Raw genomic sequence first — 14,519 nt, 5'->3', positions numbered from 1 at the left:
TTTCCAGGCAATAGTACTGGAGTGGGTTGCCATTGCCTTCTCTGAAGGGGTTTAGCTAGGATGAAAATTTAGGCTTCATTCATCTGCTCCTCTGAGCTTGGCGCTCAAGTTTAATTCTTGAAAGCCATTCAGGTCAGTACTGGCGGGAGGAAGCGAAGGCGGGAGGAGGGAGACGATTGGGGAACGGGGGAAGAGGGAGGGACCGCAGGGAGGTACCAGCTAAGGCGCGGCTCACTCAGCCTCCGGTTTTCTGAGTATCAGCGCGCACTCGTCACTAGCCTTTGGGTGCTGGGCTGGCAGAGCTCACAGATTCGGGCAGGCGGCAGGGGCGCGGGAACGCGATGTACTTCTGCTGGCGCGCTGGCCGCCGAAGGCCGCTGCGAGAGCGGCAGGTGGTTGCTGGCGGCAACACGTTACTGCAGGCGGCCAGTGGGGAGCATCACTCGCTATTGCTGCTGAGCGACGGCACGGTCCAGTCGTGCGGGGACAACAGCCGAGGCCAGCTGGGCCGGAAAGGCACGCCGCGCGGGGAGCAGCCAGGTGAGCTCCTGGACTCAGATGCGGGGCAAGGGGTCAGGCGGGTGGCGGTGCTGGAGCCGTGGGTCTGCTGGACCACAGGCGACAGGTGAACAGGGTTCCGCGCTGCCGGAGCGCAGGTCCATCAGTTTCGTTTCCTGCTCGCGCCTCAGGTTTGTTTCGGTTTCCAGTAGTTTTATCTTCAAAAGGAAACAGAGCAGAACTAAACTGGACCGCGTTCTTGTGAACAGAGATGCCTTTTGAGACCAGTCCTTACCTATTCGAACCTATCTGGAACAGAGTGACCTTCCAAACGTGGTTTGTGGTTTGAACACTGTAACTCCTTCCGAAATACCCTTAAAATAATGTATACTAGTACTTTGCTAGTATTGATTATTGTAGAAACACAAGAAAAGAAATCGCTTATTAGTCTAACACCCAAAGACAACTTACATTTTGATGCATTTCTTTTTTGCCTTTTTTCTATTACATATTTAATCTTTATAAAATTATATATTTATAAGGTTTGTATATGCAGATTTACTGGAGAAGGCAATGGCAACCCACTCCAGTACTATTGCCTGGAAAATCCCATGGACGGAGGAGCCTGGTGGGCTACAGTCCATGGGGTCACTAAGAGTCGGACACGACTGAGCAACTTCACTTTCACTTTTCACTTTCATGCATTGGGGAAGGAAATGACAACCCACTCTAGTGTTCTTGCCTGGAGAATCCCAGGGACGGGGGAGCCTGGTGGGCTGCCGTCTATGGGGTCGCACAGAGTCGGACACGACTGCAGCGACTTAGCAGCAGCATGCAGATTTATATAACTTTGTAAGTTGTGTTCTTCATCAAGCATAATATCACAAACATTGCCCTTTTATTATATTATATAATATTATGTTATAATCTATACTATATTATAATCTATTTAAAATAGATTTTGAATTGTTGCATAATGTTCTAGGCTTTGACAGTATAACTATTCTCCTTTTGGAGAAATTTGGTTTTTTCCCATCAGGGACTTTTGTAAATAATACGATGATTGACATTATTGTAAGTAATGTCACATTTCTGGTTATTTACTTAAATGCCAAGAATTATGTCTGGGGGGGAAAAACTTTTCCTCTACCCTTAGTTCTACCCTTAGTTCTGTCCTGAGGACCTGTGAACTAAATTGACAAAGGCAGGTTAAGGAGGGAAAAAACCTTATAGCTTTATTAATATGTGCACAGGAGTTCACAGAAAAGAAGGGGTTAGACTTAGGAGCTTATGTGCCATTTAACAAAGAGTAGGGGGTTTGGGTTTTGAGGAATGATCAATTGTGGAGAAATGATTTTGAAATATATGGGGGAAACTAATGAAATTTAAGGGTTATTTTACTTAAGGCTGTTTATGCAGTCTTATCTCAGTACCAACTCTGGTGATGAGTCACTTTTCTCTTCCTGTTATGAAAGGGGGAGGCAGGTATACCTTCACAGGAGAAATTCATGCCACATTTTTTTTTTTTTAGTTTTTTATTTTTTAAATTTTAAAATCTTTAATTCTTACATGCGTTCCCAAACATGAACCCCCCCCCCCACCTCCCTCCCCATAACATCTCTCTGGGTCATCCCCATGCACCAGCCCCAAGCATGCTGTATCCTGTGTCAGACATAGACTGGCGATTCAATTCTTACATGATAGTATACATGTTTCAATGCCATTCTCCCAAATCATCCCACCCTCTCCCTCTCCCTCTGAGTCCAAAAGTCCGTTATACACATCTGTGTCTTTTTTCCTGTCTTGCATACAGGGTCGTCATTGCCATCTTCCTAAATTCCATATATATGTGTTAGTATACTGTATTGGTGTTTTTCTTTCTGGCTTACTTCACTCTGTATAAACGGCTCCAGTTTCATCCATCTCATCAGAACTGATTCAAATGAATTCTTTTTAACAGCTGAGTAATACTCCATTGTGTATATGTACCACAGCTTTCTTATCCATTCATCTGCTGATGGACATCTAGGTTGTTTCCATGTCCTGGCTATTATAAACAGTGCTGCGATGAACATTGGGGTACATGTGTCTCTTTCCATTCTGGTTTCCTTGGTGTGTATGCCCAGCAGTGGGATTGCTGGGTCATAAGGTAGTTCTATTTGCAATTTTTTAAGGAATCTCCACACTGTTCTCCATAGTGGCTGTACTAGTTTGCATTCCCACCAACAGTGTAGGAGGGTTCCCTTTTCTCCACACCCTCTCCAGCATTTATTGCTTGCAGATTTTTGGATCGCAGACATTCTGACTGGTGTGAAGTGGTACCTTATTGTGGTTTTGATTTGCATTTCTCTAATAATGAGTGATGTTGAGCATCTTTTCATGTGTTTGTTAGCCATTCGTAAAAATATGGAACGCTTCGCGAATTTGCGTGTCATCCTTGCGCAGGGGCCATGCTAATCTTCTCTGTATCGTTCCAATTTTAGTATATGTGCTGCCGAAGCGAGCACCACATTTATGTTTTTAAGTTGATAGGGAAAGGCAGAGAACTCTTCCTGTATCTGTTGATTCTCAGTTGCCTTCAGCTCAAAATCATCCTTATGCCAAAGCGGCATGCTTTGGGGTGGTATATCCTGATCCCCTTAAAGTGGAAGGGACAATGTGATCCTTAAAGCCAAATTCTTCTCCAGCAATGAGGTACCAGGCTCTACGTCTATGACTGTATGCATCTTTGGAAATTTTTTTTCTTGCTGCACAGTTTGAAAAGTAAATCGCTGAAAAGAATAAGATCACAAGACTAAAAAAGAAAACTTAAGCATTAACAAAACTTGACTGGTAATGATGTGCTTAACTCCAAACCTCTAATAATTCAAAGATGAACACTTTAGGAAAACAGTTTAGATTGTCTTGTAGGGAAAAATGCTCAGAGTTTCAATAGTGGGCGTGTTTGACCCATCCAGAGGCATATTAAGTAACTTGCCCAGAGTTTCATTGTGAGGGCGTCTGGCATCTGCCTCTCATACTCAGGCAGGCTCCCTGCCCATCCCTTCCTGAGCAGAGGATTCGCTGTTCTCACTGTTCAGGGCTGGAAAGTCAGAGGAGTGGAGTAGGGGTGAGCCCATCCTTTCTCAGGCTCCCTTTATCTGGCTGAGCTTTTTACTCCACCATCACAGAGAAGTGTTAGGCCAAGCATCAAGTCCTTACAGGTTCTGCTCCTTCACATGCCCATCCTTTTAAATAGTAGCAATATTCCATAAAGATGTGCCACACAATGAGCCTATTTTCTTCTCTCCTTTGAAGTGGACATTAGGCCTTGATTTAAAAGTCACTGGAAAAAAAATAAAAATAAAAAATAAATAAAAGTCACTGGAAGAGATGAGACATCCCAGTGACTCTTCCTTTTGAAGAAAAGTACTTTCTTAAACTTGGTATTAAATTAGCAATCTTGGTGTGGGTTGTTTTGTTTTTGTTCCTAAAGAACGAATTCCGGCATTGGAAACTCTGCACGTGGCTCTGGTGAGCTGTGGAAAGGAGCACTCCCTGGCTGTCTGTCACAAAGGAAGGGTCTTCGCGTGGGGAGCTGCTTCTGAAGGACAGCTGGGAATTGGAGAACTTAAGGAAACAACTTTTATACCTAAGTACGTATTTTAGTTCATTAGTGTTTTTGAGTTTCATGTGCCAGGCACCATGCAAGATTGTCAGGGTCCAAAGATAACTATAACAAACACACTACCTAACCTGAAGGGTTACAGTGTTGTGAGGGAAGGAGACAGGGAAAATAACATAGAACACCAATTATTACTTAATTAGGATATGTGAAAGAGAAGGGCGACGCTTTGATCTTAATCTTATGTACAGGAATAACACTTGGATCTCCAGAGTTAGCATAAAGAGTATTTTAAAGTGAAAATATTTGAGCTCCAGAAGATCCACAGAGATATCTGACTAAAACAGGGCCTCCTGAAAATGCAGCTGCCATTAATCCTCCTTTGAGGGAGTTTCCTATGAATTCAGCCCTCTTGAAAACAAAATGCACAATTAGCATCAAAAAGCCCAATAGAACCTTCCATACTCTACCACTGAAGCCCTAAAAAAAAAACCACCCTTTTGCTAAGTTAATATATATAAACCTCTACTCAGGTTATTGTACAAATTTTCCATTACTTGGGAGCTTCTATCTGCACATATGAACTTTTTTGTCTTTTTCCCTGTTAATCTATGACAGTTAATTTGCAGGTTCCCCAAGCGGAGAACACAAGTTGAAAGAGGAAAGGTGTTACTCCCAACATAATCTTTTGGCTTGTCATAAGCCCCTGGATCCTAATATTTTACTTAGTAAAATTGGGGGAAAAATCATATCCTCACACACAGCTTCCTAGGCCAAATAATATGATAAGCAGTCTGAACTGTGTGTTCATGAATTACATACACTGAAAATTTTCAAAAACATATGTTTTAATGCTAGGAAGTTACCTCTTGTTATCTTCTCTGGTCATTAAATTGTATAAGAGATGGCTGTGACTTGGGGGAATGAGCACTGAACTTGTAAAGAAAAGCCCAGGGTTTGAATCTGTTCTGTAGCTTGATACCAGTTGACCTCTTTGAGTTCTCCTAGGTTCAACCGTATAAAATTGATAATCAGTTCAGTTCAGTTCAGTTGCTCAGTCGTGTCCGACTCTTTGCGACCCCAGGAATCGCAGCACGCCAGGCCTCCCTGTCCATCACCAACTCCTGGATTTCACCCAAACTCATGTGCATCGAGTTGGTGATGCCATCCAGCCATCTCATCCTCTGTCGTCCCCTTCTCCTCCTGCCTCGAATCCCTCCCAGCATCATGGTCTTTTCCAATGAGTCAACTCTTCGCATGAGGTGGCCAAAGTACTAGAGTTTCAGCTTTAGCATCAGTCCTTTCAATGAACACCCAGGACTAGTCTCCTTTAGGATGGACTGGTTGGATCTCCTTGCAGTCCAAGGGACTCACAAGAGTATGTTCTAATCTACAAAAACAGCAATTTAATAAGAATCAACCTAATAGTATCTTTATCTCACAGGGCTTAAGGTAGGTGGTGTATGTGACAGTGCTCCATAAATTCTAAAACCCTACACAGTATGTGCATGAAGAAATTTAGTTTTCTTTTACCTTGGTAAGTATAGTATAAAGGTTAGAACTTTATGCAATGCATTAAAAGCCCAATAAAAATCACTTTTGCATTATATATTGTTTTGGATTCTGCCCTGTATTTTTATACATATTGATGTCATGTCGAAAACAGTTTGAGGGCTTTAGGATAAATGTATTACAGAAATAGAAGAAAGTAATTTAAAATATCTGTAGTCTACTTGGTGACCCAATCTGAAGAAGGATTAATAGATTTTGTATCATTATTATTATAGGAAGATAAAAACTCTGGCTGATATAAAAATTATACAAGTTGCCTGCGGACACTACCACTCCCTGGCATTATCAGAAGGTAAAAAAGTCTTCTTGGATCTTATAAGTGTCATCAGGAAGTAATTTTTTGAATACAAATAATACCTGTTGAGTTTTAATGCATTGGGGTTCATTTTAATGCATTTAAAGTTAAAAAGAAAACTTAGATATAATAACTTGTAGAAATCCGAAATGTGTTAGCATTTCTCTGGGTACGTAATTTAACATTAGAAGAGCTTGATTTTTTACCTCTTGTAAATGATCTCTCTCTAGTCAAATGTTGTTTACTCCCACCAGTCACTCCGCAAGTATTTATTGAGTGCCTACAGTATTTCCAGCAAAGAGGATATAGCAGTGAACAAACCTAAGACTGCTTTCATGAAGCTTGTATTCTGGGGAGATGAAGAGGAAGTGAGCCTTAAACACACAGATGAATAGTTGTGTGGTGTAATAGGGATAAGGATGTGACGAGAAGTGAGACGGGGAAAGGGGACAGAGAGCGAAGGGGTAGGTGGAAGGAAAGGGTCTTTCTACTGTATGAAGGAGATCAGGGAAGCTATCCTCATAAGGTGAGACGTGAACAAAGACCAAAAGGAGAGGAGAGAGACAGATGATGCTAAGGCCATGGAATGATCCAGATGCAAGACCATGTCCAGCAGGGTGCTCAGGAGCACCAGAGGCTCTGGAGAGGGAGAGAAGGGAGCCAGGGGAGATGCAGTCTGAGAAGTAATTGTGGGAATCCTGGTGATGTGGGGCTTATGAACCGTGGTAAGAATTGGCCTTTTATTGAGTGAGAAAGCAAGCTCTTGAAGGGTTTAATCAGACACGGTTTAAAAAATGCACTCTGGCTGCTATTGAGAGAAGAAACTGCTAGGGGCAAGGATACAATGTGGGAGTGCAGTGAGATGCTGTTGCCATTTTCCAGGAGAGAAGTGATGTTGACTTGGCAGGTAAGGGGGTAACAGTGAAGCGGTGAGAAGCAGTTGGATCCTCGATAGATTTTGAAGCAGAGACTTTAGTATTTGCTGGGTTGAGGGCTGTAAAAAAAGAGAGAGGAGTCAAGGACGACTCCAAGATTTTTAACCGGAGCAGATGAAAGGTCATGGTTATTCTTAACTGGGAGGGATAAGAAGAGTGAATGTTGTTGGAAGAGATTTCTAAATGTGACCTTGGCCACTCACTTTGCCTTTAGTAAAGGTACTTTAACCTCCTTTACTCCTGTTTTATTCTCTAAAGATTTTTAGAATTAAGGTGGTAGTTTCTCCTTGAATTTGGTATTACAGTAGGTTTGCAGTTCTGAATTTCTCCTCTTTGCTTTTGCAGATGGCCAGGTGTTTTCATGGGGGAAGAACAGCCACGGACAGCTGGGCCTGGGGAAGGAGTTCCCCTCCCAAGCCAGCCCACAGAGGGTGAGGTCCCTGGAGGGGATCCCGCTGGCGCAGGTGGCTGCAGGAGGGGCCCACAGCTTTGCCCTGTCACTCTCTGGGACTTCATTTGGCTGGGGAAGCAACAATGCAGGGCAGCTGGCCCTCAGTGGGAATAATGCTCCAGGTAACGGGTTAGGCTTATAGTTAAGTCCTTCTTTCTTTGTACTTGAAAGACCAGTTCTGCAAAGGGCACTTTCAAAGGTTAAAACAGTGGTTCCCAAACTTTGGGACACATTGGAATCACTTAGGGAACTCTAATAACTTTTTTTTTATTCCTGCTGTAACAAATCACCACAAATCTAGTGGCTTCAAACAACGTAAATGTATTATCTCATGGTTCTGATGCAGGTCTCACTGGGCTAAAATGAAAGTGTCACCAGGGGCTTCCTGGAGGAAGACAGACCATTTTCTTGCCTTTTCCAGATGCTACAGGCACCTACTCTTGACTTTCTTCTTCAAAGCCAGCAATGGCTGGTGAAGCCTTCTTCAAGTCACATTACTCTGACATTGACTTTTCTGACCCCCTCCTCCTCAGTTAAAGGACCCTTGTAACTGCATTGGGCAGAGCTAGATAATCCCAGCTAACCTTCCTATTTTAAGGTCAACTGATTAGCAAAACCTTAAATTCACGTTCTTCCGTAACTCCTCTTTGCCATGTCCTCTAACATAGTCACCTCTGTGTGCTCAGTCATGTCAACTCTTTTTGTGACCCCATGGACTATAGCCCACCAGGCTCCTCTGTCCATAGGATTATCCTAGCATGAATATACTGGAGCGGACTGCCGTTTCCTCCTCCACAGGATCTTCCTGACATAGGGATCGAACCTGAGTCTCCTGTATTGCAGATGGATTCTTTACCCCTGAGCTCTGGGAAAAGAACTTGTACATCTTTGGAAGGCCATTATTCCGTTACTCTAAGAATGTTTAAAAATCCCAGTGCCCAGATCGGACCCCAGACCATTAAATCAGAATGTCTGGGGAGGGAAGCCAGGCATCAGTTATTACCAAAGACTGCAGTAAGTGCTCTTGCATGACAAAGTTTGGGAACCCTTTTTCAGATGATTGCTAGCAGTAGGGGAAACAACCAGTTCCTCTGACAACCTTTCAACAAAGCTCACTGTGATGCCTTCCTGATGAGCCCCTCTTTTCAGCTCTTTACATGCAGCTCATGTGTATTTAGCTCCTGTTGCATACCAGTACCAGGGCTTCCCTGGTGGCTCAGCGGTGAAGAATCCACCTGCCGATGCAGGAGAAGCTGGTTCGATCCCTGGGTCCGGAAGATCTCCTAGAGAAGGAAATGGCAACCAGTATTCTTACCAGGGAAATCACATGGACAGAGGAGCCTGACAGGCTACAGTCCATGGGGCAGCAAAGACTTGGACTTGACTTAGCAGCTAGACAACCCCATACCTGTCCCATGCTGATCCCTTACATCTCATTTCATTTAACTTCATCAACGTGGAATGGGTCCTCTTATTTTCTCAATTATTATTGCATATTTGCAGAACATCTATAATGTGACAAAAATGAATGCAGCATAATGGAAATATTATTGGGAAGTGGGGTCTTAAAGCTTAGCTTTCTCGGCCAATAGCCTTAGTCATTCCAGAAAATTAAATATTTTCCAAAAATAAATGCTAAAGTACTGCTTTTCTTTTCTAGCACAGGGCTTTCTTTTTGTTTTATAATACTTCTGATTGTTCACATTTTAAATTATGTTGATGAATTATAATAAGATAAAAATATTAAAATATATAAAAACTCATGATATATGAGGATTTCTTATACTCGAGAGATTCTGCTTTCTTTCCACAGTTCAGAGGTGTAAGCCTGTATTAGTTGGTGCACTGAAGACTCTCAGTGTGGTTTTTATCAGCTGTGGTTACGAGCACACTGCAGTGCTTACCCAGGTAAACCAAAACATCTTGAGATATATATATATATATATATATATATATATATATATATATATATATATGCCATACCTTGTGGCTTGTGGGATCTTAACTCCTCAATCAGGGATCAAACCTGGGCCCCTGGCAGTGAAAACACTGAGTCCCAACCACTGGACCATCAGGGAATTCCCATTTTGCTATTTTTTTTTAATCCCAGAGAAATGTTACCATAAGGTACATGTACTAATTATTGTGGAAAACAATATGTGTATTAATATCTGAGGATACCCATTCAGTGTACAAATCTCTAACGAGGAGAAGTGAGCCAAGCCATCGGATTTTTAAGATCCTATAACAAAAGCTAATTTCAGCTTCAGGAAATATTTTTAGATATTTTAAGATCTCTTATAGATTGGGAGCCAATCCTTTCAGCAATTATTCTGTCATAATGTAGCTCTACATATGAAAAATACTGTAGAAGCAACAATTTTTATAGGTTTCAGTGGCCTACATTACAGACTGGAACATTCTGTGTTCCATTTCTTACTTGGCACAATTATGAATCAGCATCCTGAATGTCTCCCTCCTCTTCTTATACTGGCCATGCAATTCATTCCGACAAGATGGGTTCTCTCCATAGCTGTAATGAACAGACTTGAAGACTATTTGTGTGGTTGAAATGTTTATTTAAAGCAAAATATCTGAAATAATTTATATTTTGTTTGTTTTTAAAATATGCTTGGGTTATATTATCAGTTGGCAAGAGAGAGCTAGAATTGTTTTAATCCAGAATCATCTTTTGAAAAGAGATTTATTTTCAGAGAAATGCTCAAATAAATAAAGCAACCTTATATTGAAGTGTTAGTGTTACTCTTGAACCAGTTAATTTCTCCATCAATTTTTTCTACAAACACATTGTAAGTACCTAGTTCTGAAGGAAATGCCAGTGATTTTTCAAGTTTAATATGTTAATTCTTTATTCATTAGTAGAAATAATAAATATAAGACCCTTCTTCATATAAAGCTTATATTTACCATAGTGCTCTCATAAAACTCTCTTATGGGACTTAATCTTTTAATTTTTAATTACACTTTTAGCCTGAAATTAGTCAGATCCTTCCCTTTTTTTAACAGGATGGGAAAGTATTCACATTTGGAGACAATAGCTATGGACAGCTGGGACACGATTCCACTGCTGAGAAGAGGGGTCCACAACTTGTGGAAAGAATTGAAGGCCTCGTATCACAGATAGATTGTGGAAGGTAATAGGTTTTTTTAAAGTGAGAGTAGAAAGTGGTGTATTTTATTACTTAGAAATAACTTATATGAAATGTTTTGAAACCTTAAAACCCTAAAATATGTGATTACTCTTTTTATAGATCATTTTCCTTTCTGAAAATTTACTCCTTTCAAATATGGTTTAATTTTTCTGTTTTTCTTCTTTATTCTAGGCATTTCTTTTATTTCATAAGAATTTATTGGAAATGTACTGGGCATAGACCACCTTACTAGATTCTAGGGTGAAGGGGGTTAGTATATAACAAAAAATAGTGGTGCTTATCTTCTTGAATTCATTAGACAAAATTAACCTCTTGCAAGTAGAAGATGATGTATATTTGCATGTGCATTCTGAGTTTTGCATAACCTAAGTATGAGAACTTTTAAAAAAACTTTTATTGGAGTATAGTTGATTTAAAATGCGTTAGTTTTTGCTATACAGCAAAGAATTGGTTATACATATATCATTCTTTTTTAGATTCTTTTCCCATATAGGTTATTACAGAGTATTGAGTAGAATTTCCTGTGCTATATAGTAAGTCCTTAGCTATCTATTTTATAGTGTGTATGTATCAATCCAAATCTCCTAATTTATCCCTCCCTGTGAGGATACTTTTGGAGAAAGCAATGACACCCCACTCCAGTACTCTTGCCTGGAAAATCCCATGAGCAGAGGAGCCTGGTAGGCTGCAGTCCATGGGGTTGCTAGGAGTCAGACACGACTGAGTGACTTCACTTTCACCTTTCACTTTCATGCATTGGAGAAGGAAATGGCAACCCACTCCAGTGTTCTTGCCTGGAGAATCCCAGGAATAGGGGAGCCTGGTGGGCCGCCGTCTATGGCGTCGCACAGAGTCCGACACCACTGAAGTGACTTAGCAGCAGCAGCAGCATGAGGACACTTTGGCTATTATCCACCCAATTTGTAAAAAGAGCAAAAGACAAAAAGAACTTACATTTAAAATATAAATGATAGAAACCATAGTAAAGACCCATCATTAATATCCTGCCTTTAGGGTTGTTAATAAGTCACTATTTACCCACCATTCGTTTGGCCATACGACTTGGTACTGTCTAACTCTGACATTGTGATAGTGGGGTCTGGGTACTTAGTATAAGATAAATCTGTTATTTTGTGTTGAGACATCATCTGTCTCAAAAAGCATGACTCATTATAATAAGTCTTCATAATACTTTGTCTTCTGCAGTTATCACACCCTTGCATATGTCTATACCACTGGTCAGGTGGTGTCTTTTGGTCGTGGACCAGGTTGTACAAGAAGCTCACCACATCCGGAGGCTCTGGCAGAGAGCTCTGATGTTAGCTGCCTGATTTCTGCTAATGGTATGAGTGGTCCCAAGACTTGTGATTTTAATTGATGTCACTGGAGGAAAAATATTATTCAGTTTCCTTTCAAAGAGTGTGTAGAACTGTGGTTCTTTTGGTACTGTTATCTTTGATTTGTAGAATATGCATTTTTTTAATGCAATGCTTCCTGGAATATTAGGTAATTTTTTCTAAAGATTAAGGTAATACAAAATAATCAGTTATTTATGCTTTAGAATAGCACACTTTTATTTTTTTATTTTATTTATTTTTTAATTGAAGGATAATTGCTTTACAGAATTTTGTTGTTTTTTGTCAAACCTCAACAGAATAGCACACTTTTTATATATTTAATCAAACCTCTACTAAAGTACACCAGCTTGGTTTCATTATGCAAATGCATGGAAAATTAAATTTTAAGATAAGGGAATATACAATGTGTAATCTGATCAATATTAATCTTTTATGCTGTTTGTAGTCAAAATCTATTTAGAAGCCAATGAATAAGTAAATTTAGCTTGGTAATACATTAGTTTTTTAAAAAAAACTTTTTAAAAGCAGTTTTAGGTTTATAACAGAAGATTTATACTTTTTACATCTAAAAAACAATAAGCATGGATTTATGACTTTATTCTAGACCTTGAGGATGTTCAAGTCAAACATATTTTTGCTGGAACATATGCCAACTTTGTGACAACTTACCAGGTATCTATTACAATTTCTGTTTCTTTTAAAAATCATCTTTTCTTCTGGATTTCATGGCAGTATTTGAAACATTGTGTTATTTGTATATATTAAAATTTTTTACTAAACCAGTAAGTTCCACTGTTAGAATTATTCTTTAAAAATATGTAATTCTCACTTCCTCATTTGGATTCCCAACAGGTACAATGACTAGCACTAATTATCACCCATGAGTTAGCAACCAAAGTACTGTAAATAGATCAACACGCTTAATCCTCAAATCAACTCTAGTTGTTATCATCACTCCCATTTTACAGATGAAAAAACTGAGTCTCAGAGACATGGACTTGCCCAAAATTATGCTGCTAAGAACTGACAGAGCTGGATTCAAACCCAAACAATCCAGCCCCACCATTACCCACCATTACCCACCGTGCTCTAGCACCCTCCTAATTATTAACAGAGGTTTATATTATTATATTTCTGAACGAGTTCTGAAATGTTGTAGAGAGAAAAAGTATACAGAGTTATTTTAATAATTTGTACATTTTTTCTATTATTAGGGATGTTTTAAACAACACATATAGACTCTTACTGTATTCTCTGAGAGAGACAACTGTAAGCAAGGCAAAAGTCTGTGCTGCTAGGGACAGTCAGGAGATTGTGCTTGGTTGCTTTGTTATAGCTGTTCGATCAGGCTTCTGTCTCAGGCTCTGCTCTGGATCCTTGGGGTACAGTGAATAATACACACAAGTATATCCTCATTCGTGGCATTTGGATTCTACCGGGAAGTACCGACAAGAAACACATAAATACAGTTGTGTTAGAGAGCAACAGTTGCTCTGAAAAAAAATAAAATGGGCCATTTGAGACTGATGAGATGAGATGGGCTTCTTTAGAAATGTCAATCAGGAAAGGCCTCCCAGAGGCTGTAATATTTGAGCAGAGATCTTAGCCATGCTTAAATCCACAGGAGGAGCATTCCAGAGAGAGGGACCATTCTCTCTGGAATAGAGAGGCCCTGGGGCAAGAAGAAGTTTAGCATGTGTGAGGGACAAAAAGGAAACCAGTCAGACAGACTATAGTAGGAAAGCGTGAAAGAGTTATATGAGCTGGAGTCATATGGAAATGGGCTCAGTTGTGGGAGATGAGGTTCATTTGAAATGTCCTTGGAGAGGAGATCTAAAGTCTTAATTGCATGTTCAACTCTGGAGCTCAAGGAGGATGCTAGCACTGGAAAATAAACATGATAGTTGTTAAACTACAGATTGTTATTAAGCCAGAGGCTTGGATGAAAGGTCACCTGGAGTGAGAGTAGAAATCAGAAGAGCAGGGGACAGAATCCAGCCTTGAGGGACTTTTCCATGAGGAGGTCAGGCAGTGAGGCAGGGCCAGAAGAACTGAGAAGAACCAGTTTCTGAGGTGGAGAGAACCAGAAAAGGGTGGCTCATCAAGACAAGAGAAGAACATCTTTGCAGAAGGAGGAAGTGGCCAAACCTGACACATACTGCTGAGAGGTCAAGTAAGATGAGCACAGAGTTTGTTTTTGCTTTGTCAAGACTGGAGTCGTCTCAGGGGACAGAGGATGAAACCTGACTAAGTGGGATGGACAGAGAATAGAGGGGAATAAGTGGAGGCAATGACTGTGAAAGTTCTGAGAAGTTTTGTTGTGAAAGGGAGTAGAGGACCTTGGGAGGTTTTTATTGTTGTTAGGAGTGGTGATGTTAAGGTATGTCTGTGTGCTAATGAGAATAACCCAGTTCAGGAGGAAAAAGTGATAATTCCTGAGAAAGAGAATAATTGCAGCGCTAATGTCCTAGAATAGGTGTGAGGAAGTGGGGTCCAGGGTCCAATGTAGAATACAGGGCTTTGGGCAGAAATTTTTATTCTGTTCTGATGAGGAACAGTAGAGGTGAGGTAGGAAGGCAAGGTTAGGTCTTGCCTGTTTCCGTTTTCTCAGTGATGTACAGTTCAGCTCAGTT

The 14,519-nt window shown here is 40.5% G+C and overlaps 1 protein-coding gene and 1 non-coding gene across 4 annotated transcripts in view; one reads left to right on the top strand and one right to left on the bottom strand.

The window, feature by feature from the left end:
• Window positions 1-233: 233 nt before the first annotated feature.
• Window positions 234-14,519, top strand: part of HERC6 (HECT and RLD domain containing E3 ubiquitin protein ligase family member 6) — a 54,611-nt gene continuing 40,325 nt past the window's right edge. For all 3 annotated transcript variants that reach the window (XM_027970882.2, XM_042251257.1, XM_012180480.3), the window contains exons 1-8: window positions 234-540; window positions 3,974-4,133; window positions 5,890-5,966; window positions 7,250-7,477; window positions 9,169-9,263; window positions 10,383-10,510; window positions 11,735-11,871; window positions 12,491-12,558. In XM_027970882.2, the coding sequence (XP_027826683.1) occupies window positions 342-540; window positions 3,974-4,133; window positions 5,890-5,966; window positions 7,250-7,477; window positions 9,169-9,263; window positions 10,383-10,510; window positions 11,735-11,871; window positions 12,491-12,558 (1,092 nt within the window). In that variant the 5' untranslated portion in view covers window positions 234-341. The remainder of the gene's footprint in view (window positions 541-3,973; window positions 4,134-5,889; window positions 5,967-7,249; window positions 7,478-9,168; window positions 9,264-10,382; window positions 10,511-11,734; window positions 11,872-12,490; window positions 12,559-14,519) is intronic.
• On the bottom strand, window positions 2,899-3,005 carry LOC114115474 (U6 spliceosomal RNA). Its single transcript, XR_003589811.1, has one exon. It is a non-coding gene; the product is annotated as a U6 spliceosomal RNA (small nuclear RNA).

This window comes from Ovis aries, chromosome 6 (assembly GCF_016772045.2).
Source record: "Ovis aries strain OAR_USU_Benz2616 breed Rambouillet chromosome 6, ARS-UI_Ramb_v3.0, whole genome shotgun sequence".
Taxonomy (NCBI): domain Eukaryota; kingdom Metazoa; phylum Chordata; class Mammalia; order Artiodactyla; family Bovidae; genus Ovis; species Ovis aries.
This window is presented reverse-complemented; position numbering and strand designations above follow the sequence as displayed.